The sequence below is a fragment of the Styela clava genome, chromosome 8, assembly GCF_964204865.1.
Source record: "Styela clava chromosome 8, kaStyClav1.hap1.2, whole genome shotgun sequence".
NCBI classification, from domain to species: Eukaryota; Metazoa; Chordata; class Ascidiacea; order Stolidobranchia; family Styelidae; genus Styela; species Styela clava.
The window spans coordinates 144,252-156,625 of NC_135257.1; the positions used below are offsets into that span (position 1 = coordinate 144,252).

The following is a 12,374-nucleotide window of genomic DNA, read 5'->3' on the forward strand; positions in this document are numbered from 1 at the left end:
AAGGTGATGCCATACAGAACAAAAAGATTTGGTCGTGAGAGTTATGTTAGATGACTGTAAAACGAGGTTGTCTTTTAAGCAGAAGGTAAAACAATCAAATTTAATAGCAAAACAAATTGGTGGTTACGACGCCGTAACACATCAAGTTCATTAGACTTCCCCTTGGGTAAGTTGGTTACTCGATTACACTATACTATTATTATTATACTTACGCATCGTTTGAGTATTCTGGACAATTTCGAATTTGAAATAAATGAAATATCAACATTCATAATCAATTCACAAAAGTAAAATAAGCATTCATTGAGAAAGTTATTATTTAAGAAGGACAACATGATCGAACAATTCTGTCAAAACACTGATGTTTGCCAGTGAGATGATAAATAAATACTTGTCGTGTATTCGATCAATCAACTTTGGTGAATCGTTGTTCTGCAAACAGCGGGGTGCAAAATATTTCCGTCCAGTGATATGCTCACAAGTATTCGCGGCATTTAATATCATAACCTCGCATGTAGGACTGGGCAAAATATTCAAAATATTCGTATTGTTTCAATTCCCTACTTTGTCAAAAAAGGAACAAACAAAGCTCCCTAATTTTAGAAGCGTTAAAATAAAAAGACTATTCAAAATAAATATCCCAGATTTTAAATTCCTTATGATTGGCTGCATGTCATTAGTCGTTCCATGTATGACCCGCACATAAAATTGATTATTGAAAATAAAAGATAAATTGACCCTTCCGAGAGACCGCACATGGTATATTAACACGTACAAGCTATATCCAGAAAAGAAATGACAGGTCATAATCCTTCTACTGGCATGCATGGCGGGTGGAGTGTTGAAATCGTGAACAAGAGTAGAGCGTAAAATCAATCGTGAATTTCGATGTAACAACGCACACTGTCTCGTTCACGAATTGCGCCTATTATCATCGGAAATGATTACATTCGGTATATTTTGAGTATTTTCTGCACTAATAATTAGGGCGTGACATTATCAAAATCGTCAAGAAACTGGTGAATTTGCAAGTTCCGTAAATAAAATTGTGAATTACTGAATTACTAACATTTTAGCTATAATTATTGCCGGGGTATTGTTTTGTTGAAAAAAACGTTGAAACTTGAGGGAATTAGTTACAATTAGCGCCTGACCCTCTATTAGGCACAAAAGCACTCGAGCCCCTTTTTTAGCATTAAGTCGCAAATGTAAAATCCTTTAAGAAGTGCTGTCTGTTAACGTTATCTCGTCTTATGACCATGCAAAAATGCGTTTATTGCCGAATTATTTAATCACTATTTCAAATCAACATTCAGGATTGGCACAATCTCAGATTTGCGAGGTTTATCTGTAAAATAATTCAGACACCATAGAAAAGCATAAAAGAGGTAATTATTGTCATAAATATCTGCATCCCGGTATCGATGATTATACTACGATTCGCTTAAAATTAGGAGGGTAAATTTACAAATCTTGATAGGTAATATTAAAGCCAATGCATATGTTAATTTGGGTTTTGAAATTAATCCTTTACAGCTGTTGCAGTTGTGAACGCACATGTAAACCTGAAATATAAAACTTTGATGTCCACCGACCAGCAAGAATTCATACTTGCAAAAAAGAGAAAGGGCGGGAATATAGATTACCAAATCCAGGATATCGCCGCCATTTTAAGTACACCATTTTCCGAAATACAAAGTTATATCGCAATACGCGAAAATCTGTCACATTTGAATTTCACTCTCAAAAAAATTACGTATTTTTTGGTCTGTTCCTATTGTTTAAGATAGACGCATGTTTGATCGTGTGTCTTTAGTATTTTAGTCGCTGATAAATTTAAAAAAGTTGTCGCATAAGCACAATATGATGCAATTTAGTCAAGACAAGATATAAACGATTAAAATATCTGCAAGTGCTAAAAATATTGCAAAAAGGCTTTATAGTAGGCCTATGTCTCGCATGACTTTGCCTTTCCTACTGACTTACCTTCCTTGTCTGACTGTCCTACTGTTCTGTCACATTCAGTTTTACAGTTCCTGAGTTCTGCCTAATTTCAGAATTTAATTTTTCTATTGGCAGTTATCATTGAAGAAGACGTTAACATAACACCAAACAACATTCTTATTCATCCATCAGCTGGAGTTTTCATGGATTTTTCAAACAAATCATTTTCAGAAATAAATTTGAATTATCCATTTAAGAATGTAAGTATAAAGCACTTATACTAAGTTTTACATAACCCTTAACAAAGTTTATCATCACTCTTCTACAAATGCAAATCATGAATAACAATTTGTTTTCTACATTGTCAAGGCTGTAGTCTTCTGTAAATAGTTGTGTAGGTACCGTACCATATTTCCTGGCTATTAAGTCGCTTTTCTGAACCCAATTTTTTGGCCTGTTTTTGGAGGGGCCTTCTTATTGAGCGGCTATGCCTACCGATAATTTATTTTTTCTAAAGTCTGCTTTGTTTTTTGCATGATTCGTTTTAAAAAAAATCTTTGTTAACTTTATGACTGTGTTGATATTTTATAATGTACTCGGCGCCAAAGTGAGATGAAGCAGTCCCTATTTATGCCTGATATTGAAACTCCAAATTCCCCCTTTCTGGTTAACAAGAATAGTTAATTCTGTGAGTATGATTCTACCTCAACATGACCTGGTTCTAACTATATAAAATTATGAGTGCATATTAGTGCTAAACTGTCCCACAGGAAAGCAATTTTTCTGTCCGTCTATTGGAGGGCTATGTGGAAAAACCCTTGTGGAGGGGGTGTAACGGAGGTTGTAATCCCTCCCCACTTGAAAATGTTCTTCATAAGAGTGTTCTACCGTTTGCTTATAGAACAAACCACAATGTCATTTTATCGTAAGAGAGTCACTGTTTATTACAAAAATAACAAAGACTGGAAAGAAAAGCCAAAGCATAAAAAAGTCAACTATTAGCTTCATAAATATCCGTATCCCAGGGACGGTAATGGTGATATTGTTCGCTTGAAATTGGAACTGTGATATCAATCCTATGCAAAATATTCGTTATTAGACTGTTTGTTAAAAATATTGAATTATGAGATTGAAAATTCGCTTTTGCCACCCACTAATCATGGCACATGTACAGTCAATATGTTTTTGGATGGCAATAAAAAAATTGACTTGATCAACATTAAATTTTAACAATTAACAGTTTTGCATTCCATGTATTGCCATACAATCGATGCTACATGTGAGCTTGTTCATTATTATGTATTTAGAAGATTATAATGCCACTGACATTCACTAGTTGTACCTCTGTCTCAAAATAAATTTTATGATTTCATCGTTTTATTTCTAAATACAGCCAGCCTTTGGATTATTGGTCAACAATTAGTATGATTAAAATATGTCAAGGAGAATATTTATCTAACGACGTCTGGCAAAGGGAGGTTACGCAAAAGTCAGGAATTTATTCAACAGTTTTCGCTTTGAATGATGTACATTGTTCAGTTCTTTTAAACGCCTTACGATGTCATGAGTTGCACTATTGGCGCACTTTTTCAATTTCACGCACCCCCCACCCCCCTTAATAAAAAATCCTGGCTGTGCCTCTGATTCAGAGGCAAGTAGTTTCCACAATATCCAGGTATACAGATATGGAATAAAAAAATAAATGTTTTGTTGATTATATTTAGCATATTGTTATTGTTTACCTATTTGTAACTGCTTGTTTATTTTTTTATATAGGCTGATGATTTTAATAATAGCAAATTGCCTAATCGGTTTCAACAATATCCAGGTGTACAGAAATCAAATAAAAAAAATTAGTTGTTGACATCTATTTGTAACTGCTTAATTATTTTTTTGGTACGATGATTTTAAATATAATTTAAATTTTTTTGGTAGCCTATAGTGTATAATATTATGTTTCTCTACTAATTTCATCATTGTCGGTCCCTAAATGCAGTGCATAAAATCTGCCCTCTATTGTACTCTGTTCAAATCCTGTTCAACTTTTAGGATAACATTTGCACTTTCAATTTCAAAATTTAAATTTTTATTGGCTCGGCGGTGTGGCGCATCGTGCTAAGCGTTAGGAATACGCTCGCCACCGCATCTCAGATTACCCTTCGTGGGTTCGCAGGTTCGAATCCCATGCGGGGATGATCATGTGCAAGTTGATTGCTGGACTTCTCGCCGCCGTAGTGTGGTTCACGGTTCACATAACCGCTGGTCGATTACGGCTTCCAGCAAGTCCATGCTTCCGAAAACAAATAACTAGCTAACTAATCCCATACCCGACCTGGACTGGTAACCGGACGAGAGGCCGTGGTTCGCCATATGATTGAGCCGTCTTATCTGACTTCCTCTCCCTCGGGATAAATATGTAAAACCTATCCAGCTATCCTATCCTATTTAATTTGAAATTTCTATTATTAACATATTCGTGACAATTATTTAAGGTACTGACTTACAGTCTTGGAATGACCATGTTATGGTGTCTACAGTATGGAATGCCAAGGGGAAAATATCTGAATGTTTCTGTTGAATTGCAGTCTTCCCTGAATGCAATCACTTCAGAGAATGCTGATTTACAGTGAGCTTGAATCCTATTTATACTGTTTCATTTTTTTTATGTAAAATTTGCTTAACTTAAGTGAAAAAACCCACTTGAAAGTAACATATGAGCACACTATTTGAATTTAATTTGAATATATTATGCAGTTAATCAGACCCATTTTGAACATTCAAAATCAAATTAAATCTCTCAAATTTACAATCATAGTCGTACCTTCAATTTATCACATTGACAATCAGTAATCATTCACACAAAATCTGTTTTCCTTATTTGTATTGCTGGGGCGCTTCAAGTGAAATATTTAGTTATCCAAAATCAAGCCAATTACCAATCATATTTTTTAGTCTTTTTATGATTGCTTATCAATTTTTAATCATTTCCTGAATTAAAAAGGGATTCTCATTTTATAGTAATCATATGTGGTGGAAAGCAGTGTTAACTCTAAGCGAATTATGAGTGCGAAAATGCTTCGCAGTCGAAAAAAAAAGTGCGAAAGTGCTTTTGCCGATATTAACAAGTTAGGTGCCCTAGCCTTTCATATAACCCATTTAAAAGGCATAGATACTCGAAAAAGCGCTCCTCCGGTTAATATTATGAACTAAAGAGAAGCCTTTCCGTTAACCCAGTTCCCTTTAAGCGAATTCATGTTTAATTAAAACAAGCGAATTCATCGGCAACGAAAGGACATCTGCTAACACCTGCCGCGGACAAAACTTTCATGCAATGTATCAGGGTGTCAGTTGCTTACTCACGTGAACAGCAAAGGCTTTCACATTTGTTACTCCTTCCATCTAACAGACAACGATTGATACATGCTGGCTGGAAACCATATCAGTTATAGGGTGGATCATTTGTACAAATCCCTGCAAAATAATTCTCTCCCCCCCCCCAAAATATAAATAGCAATCAACTAATTAGGGTTAGGTGTGCACGTGCGCTGGAAATTCAACTTTTCGATTTATCCCTAAACCTAATCTGATAATTATTAATTTGTGATTTTGAACCACTTTGAAAGTCGCCACCCGCTGTGTTAAAAGATAGGTTAATCTATGTTCCCTCCGAAATATTGCGCAGGATACTCCCCTGTTTTAGGAGATAGGTTGACCTACTTTCCTTTCAAACTTTTTTCACGAAAATATTACACAAGATCACTTTGAAAATCCTATATTATACTATTTCAGAGCTTACCTAAAGACAAGTAATTTTTAAATGTCGACATGCCTTGGTTTGCGTGCGAGTTAGTTTAAATCGGGCAGAAAACATCATATATTGGCAAAATGTTTAGTAATGCCATGTACTTTCAGCATTCATAAATAGCACTCTTTGTAATGCAGCTGACCTAGTATCAAATATTCGCATCACAACGCCACTTGCGAGGTTTCCATATATTTCAATTACACTAATAGGAACGATGACACCAACGAGTTTTCTTTTGCTAAGGTACACGAAATATAACGAGGGTGATTCTTGAAAAAAACATGAATATAAAAAATAAACGAATGATATGATAGTGGATCCCAAATAATTTTAAGAGTGTCTCGAAATACCAATCCATTTGATAAATAATTTTTATTCGACCACATGAACGCTGATATCCTGAAAATTAATGTTGAAAGAGAAGTACGCATTCTCAGATATCGGAAATCCAGTCGCGATATTCAATCGTTCATAAGCACAAATCTCACATTAATAGTAATTGCTACCCAAGTTTGTAAAGTTTAGAAACCAACAAACAGAAAATAACTTATCCTAAAACACAATTAAAATTCAGTCGGCAATAAATTGCGCCAAGACGATGTCATACAAAACAAAAAAGATTTGGTCGCGAGAGTTACGTTAGATGACTGCAAAACGACGTTGTTTTTTAAGCAGAATGTAAAACAATCAAATTAAAAAAACGGGAGTTACGACGCCCTTAACACATCGTGTGTATTAAACTTCCCTGGTAAGTACTATTATTATGATTATTGTACTTATACACCTGTTGGAGTATTTCGGACAATTTCGAATTTAAAATAAATGAAAACCCGACATATAATAAAGACGCAAAAGTAAAATGAACATTTATTGAAAAAGGTATTATTTAAGAAAGACAACATGATCGTACAATTCCGTCAAAACCTCGATGTTCGCAAGTGAGATGATAAATAAATACTTCCCTGTATTCGATCAATTAACTTTAGCGTATCGTTGTTCTGCCAACAAACAGCCGGGTGCAAAATATTTCCGTCCTGTGATATGCTCACAAATATTCTCGATATTAATATCATACCCCCGCATATGTACTTTATATTGGCTCTTCAGTGATCCCTTCCATCCTTGGCCAAGTCATGTTTCGAATATGTGAACGTTTTATTCGACCATACATGGCCGGCGGGATGTTAAAATTGTAAACAAGAGAGAGGTAAAATCAATCGCGAATTTCGTTATAACGGCTCCTCGTTTACGAATTGTTGCGCCTGTTATCGTCGAAAATGATTACATTTGTTGTATTTTGAGGCATTTAAGCAGTAATAATTAGGGCATGACATCATCAAAATCGTCAAGTGAGATCTTGAAATTGCAAATTCCGTAAATAAAATTGTGAATTACTCGGTAACGAATTCAGCTTTAGCTTTAATGACCGTCGGGGTATTGTTTTGTTGGAAATTATTATTAATGTGAGAGCGCCAAAAACATACAGTCCATACCGATACGACTGCAATTTATATGGCCGCACTTGGTGTGGCGCGTTTATTAATAGTGTAAAATAAATTAAACGAATATCAATTATAACCAAGCATGTGAGCGTGTTTATTTTCTGTGGACAAGAATCGTAAAATACCATCTTGAGACAAATTCACTTCTATTGCAAAATCTTAATTTTCAGTTATTATCGTTATACAAATAATATTTTAAATGTAACAAAACACATTTTGCGATATAACCTTGTATTTTCGAAAACGGGTGTCCTGAAAAGTAAAAGATGATCTAAATTAATCGCAAAAATGTTTTATTTTAAATGTAACAAAACACATTTTCGCGATATAACCTGGTATTTTCGGAAACGGGTGTCGTGAAAAGTAAAATATGATCTAAATTAATCGCAAAAATGTTTTATTTGAAATGTAACAAAACACATTTTTCGCGATACAACTGTATTCTCGGATACCGGGTGTCATGAAGAGTAAAATATGATCCGAATTCACCTAAATGATGTTTTATTCCAAATGTATCAAAACGCATTTTTCGCGATATAACTTTGTATTTTCGAAAACGGGGCGTCATGAAACGTATTAATCTAATGTTTTATCTATCGTCTAACTAACGTCTGGTAAACATCATTTTCGGGGAGAACTCTAGCCCGCGAATCGTCATTTAATTTAAAATAGAGAATGTTTCACGCATTCCAAAACGGAAAATCGCCAGTAAGTCGACAGGGATTCAACCCACCAGATTCAGTATTCTATATCCCCCCGTGTCAGAACTTTCTGAAGAATGGAACAAAGAACCCGTCAAACCACCGCGGAAGAAGGGGAGTATTTTTTGCACTAATAATTAGGGTGTGACATTATCAAAATCGTCAAGAAACTGGTGAATTTGCAAATTCCATAAATAAAATTGTGAATTGCTCGGTAACATTTTAGCTATAATTATCGCCGGGTATTGTTTTGTTGAAAACACGTTGGAACTTGAGGGAATTAGTTACAATTAGCGCCTGACCTCTATTAGGCACTCGAGCACTCGAAAAAAAAGGCACTCGAGCCCAATCTTTTTAACATTAAGTCGCATACGTTAAATATCCTGTAAAAGAAGTGCTGTTCATTAACGTCATCTCGTCTTATGACCACGCAGAAATGCCTTTATTGCCGAATTATTCAATCACTATTTTAAATCAACATTCAGGATTGGCACAATTTCAGATTTGCGAAGTTTATCACCATAGTAAAACATGAGAAAGTTAATTATCGTCTTAATAAATATCTGCATCACGGTATATTAAAGCCAATGCAAATGTTAATTTGAGTCCTCAATGTCCTCAACAGCTGTTGCCGATGTAAGCGAACAGGTAAACCCGAAATATAAAACTTCGATGTCCGCCGATCCGCAAGAATTCATATTTGTACAAAAGAGAGGGCGGGAATATAAATTACCAAATCCTGGATATCGCCGCCAAAACGATCGGTGACAAGAACAATTAGCGATTACAACGGAATTAACCAATAAAAAAAGGCTTTGTTGCCGATTTTTTAATGTTTCCACCGACGTTCCAAAAATATTTGTTATTCGGTACTCGTTAAAAATATTCGATTCAAAAAAATATTGAATTTTGCACACCCGTACTCGCATATCAATGAGAAATAGTTGTGTAAATATCGCAAAATTCCGGAAAATGCCACGTGCTTTCAACATTGTGATTACAATAAAATGTCACTTAATGGAATTTTGTGAATTTGGTGATTTTGCAAATCTGTGACATGCTGCTAAAAGTTTCGTCTGATTTGAAAATCGTGCACTTTGGTCACAATTCATCCAAAGTGACTATAACACTTTACTAACACTTTTATAGTCATTTTGAATTCATAGATATCATTGATAGTCACATGACCACTCTCGTTCAAAGAAACGCACTGCGTAGTATTCCAACATCTGGTTTTAAAGACACCGGGAGCGTTTTTGCGGGAGAAGCGGAATCTGTGTGCTTGTATAATAATCATATTATAAAAAAGAATTTTGCCGTTAATGCAAAAGCTTTATCTCCTATGTCTGCATCTCATAGGTTAGAATTCCGGTAAATATCGTTATGATATGCAGAATTGAGTTACAAAAGTACTAGTATGTTACTTATTTGTCAACTTAATACTCGAAAATATTTATTAACTTTTGAATTTTTATTTTATTCAAAATGGGAAAAAAGTGCTATTTCTCTTCAAAATCGGGAAAAAGTGCTATTTCGCAGTCCCTAAAAAAAAGTGCTTCGCAATTTTCGCAAAAAAGTGCCCTGATAGTGAACACTGGTGGAAAGTGTTGCTGGCATGGAGCTACTTTCTTATTCACTGATTCTTTTTCCCAGATTACTACAGCATGTCATAAAGAGCCATACTTCTTCAGATTCAATCGAGCGTTCAGCTACAGATTGCTTGGTAAAGATGTACAATAGTGTACTCGGTTCGACTGGCTATACTGAAATGGTAAATACTTATGAATAATATACAGATTTTCAGCAAAGTATTGCTGAGATAGCAAGTATGAAAAATATGAAAAAAACTTGGAATATTGCAAATTAAGTTATCGGTAAATATTGACTATTCTGTATAATAATTTTATCAAGGATTTGGTTCATTCAATATCAATATTCAATTCTTTTGATTTGTTTATTTGTTCCTAATTTCATTAATACAATAGTTGTATCAGACTTTTTAGAAACAATTTATTAGACTAAGTCACTATTATTCATTGGTTGCAATTTTTCTTCAGCATCCCTGTATGCCTGTACAAAATACTTTGCAGCAAGGTCTATTTCACAGATACCCAGAAACATTGATTGGCCCTGTACAGTGAGTATTTGTTATAATTTATTTTTCGTTTCACATGGCTGCTATCAATCAATTAGATTCTGAGAACTCACATTTGGACTCAAAGTAGATGGTCATTTATACTGAGAAAGGATAGGAATTTTCTAAATATTTGAATGTTCTTCCGTGCATTAGGGTAATATTGTATGTTCTAGATACTTTTCTTTTCATTCCTGGCGAATTTACAAATTTTAGGGATTCTCCTAAAGCAGTGGTTCTCAACCTGTGGTACGCGTACCACTAGTGGTACGCAGGAGCTTTTCAAGTGGTACGCGAGCAGATTTGAATTATTGCAATAGTTCACCTTTCAGTTGGCTAAAATATGCCGGCAACGCTTTATCTTCCATATTGTATGTATTCGCTGAACAGCGTTCATGGATGTTCCCCCAAGCATCAGTTTCCTTGATTATTTACGTATCTATAACCAATCAGCAATAAGTCAATAATGACGCAACCAGGATTTTTCCAGCGGGGGCCGGGGGGTACGGTAAAATCAAAACATTGCAATGAAAGTGCAATTCACGACGACGTAAAGCGTTTAATAAACTAAAAATTATTTGTTGCTCACAGAGAAATCAGTTCAGTAACGTGTAGTCCGCCTCTCTTTGCCTGGCGGTGTTTGGTGAATATTTTACCTATTTCAAACATCGATCATTAATTCATAGTCAGCGGGTACCCGCATTTAAAAACAAAACATTAAAATCTTGAAAATCAATTTTAGAGAGAACTATAACTCGAAGATGTCAGTAGCGTCATGATCGATTAAAATATGTACAAACACACGCTCGCATGAAGTGCCGATCAAATGCATGAAATGTGAAACTATTACTTGGAATTTATTGTCAATAAAGTTGATTTTTTATTGCCATTCAATGAATATTTACATGCGCCGTGATTAGTAGCGGACAAAATCCTATTTTATAATCCCAATATTCGAACATTTTTAACGAACACCGAATAATGCGCCACGCAAAACGTGACGTTTGCAATTTCTGCACCCAGCCTCTCAGACTTCTGTCGCTCAAACAGATATTCAAGCATGGTTGCAAACATTGCCTCGTTTTTGTAGTTTCAAGTAATATTTGCCAGTTTTCTGTTGTGTTTTAAGAAAAAAATTGTGAATTAATTGTCATTATATCTTCCGCGAGCTTTACTTTAGTTGCAGTGATCAAAATTGAATCTCGCAAATGCTGCGATGGACAAGGCTTAACTTCAGCTTATCAGTAGCTATATCAGTAGCTATATCAGTACCTGCAAACGACACATGGTTGATTAATTTTATTAAAAATGATGGTTTCAAACACGTAAACCAGTTTATATGCGCCATCACACCAAAACACTCTCAGAATAAGCATAAAGTTTGCAATAGTGAAGTATAGGGGTAATTTTTCCGGGGTCAATGGTCGGGGAAACGTCCATAGTGCTGGTGCGCTATCAGTCCTTGTCATTAGAGATCGCCCTCGCCCGCTATTGCCCACCTTAAATGAAGCGATATGGGCACGTTTCTGTCCGTTTTGCGTGTTACGCCACAAAAGATGTAGTGCCACATTATAAAATACTTCCATAGCACGTTTCTTGTGTCTTTTTCCCCACGCCAAAAAAGAAGATTTGTCGGTGGTACGCGGCCATAGTAAAGAACAGTAAAGTGGTACACGGTCAGTAAAAGGTTGAGAACCACTGTCCTAAAGCCTAAAACAAAACCAATAGGCTATTCAAGAAATTTGAAGTATAAAAGATTTTGCTTTACAATTTGCCAAAACATTTATTTCATTAGTTTTTATTTGAGTATTATGCACCATAAGATATTAGTCTTTTCTTTTGATATAAAATTGATTTGGCAGACTTCTATCGAAGCAAAAGGCATACATAAGCATCATATAAAAAATTAATGTTCAAATTCAAATGACTTCTTGAAATATTCTGTTTAGATAATATCTTTTAATCAATCACTTTGCATGTTTAAATAATACCTTTTTAATTTGCCTGCAAGATCAAATTTATCACCTAGTGAACATACCAACAAATCAGTGAAACGTCAATTGAGTGGAGATTCACGAAGAAATTCATCAACGCACAAAGAATCATTAAGTGATTGTCTTGATTTTTGACACTGCATGATATAAAGACAAATTCTGTGTATTATAATTTTGATTTTAAGCTGTTATTAATTAATGTTTGTTCGAGTTTGTTTTGATTTTGTAATTATATAGTTTGTTTTACATTCACGCATTGGCTGGATGGTTTTGTTTGTACAAATATCTATAAAA

At 34.8% G+C, this 12,374-nt stretch overlaps 1 protein-coding gene across 4 annotated transcripts in view; it reads left to right on the forward strand.

The window, feature by feature from the left end:
* The window catches only part of LOC120346232 (FERM and PDZ domain-containing protein 2-like), a 136,603-nt gene that overhangs the window by 91,094 nt on the left and 33,135 nt on the right, over nt 1–12,374 (forward strand). For 3 of the 4 annotated variants that reach the window (XM_078114908.1, XM_078114907.1, XM_078114910.1), the window contains 5 exons: nt 2,080–2,204; nt 4,437–4,570; nt 9,606–9,723; nt 10,010–10,089; nt 12,098–12,195. In XM_078114908.1, coding sequence (XP_077971034.1) covers nt 2,080–2,204; nt 4,437–4,570; nt 9,606–9,723; nt 10,010–10,089; nt 12,098–12,195 — 555 coding nt within the window. The remainder of the gene's footprint in view (nt 1–2,079; nt 2,205–4,436; nt 4,571–9,605; nt 9,724–10,009; nt 10,090–12,097; nt 12,196–12,374) is intronic. The other variant, XM_078114909.1, reaches the window with a different exon arrangement.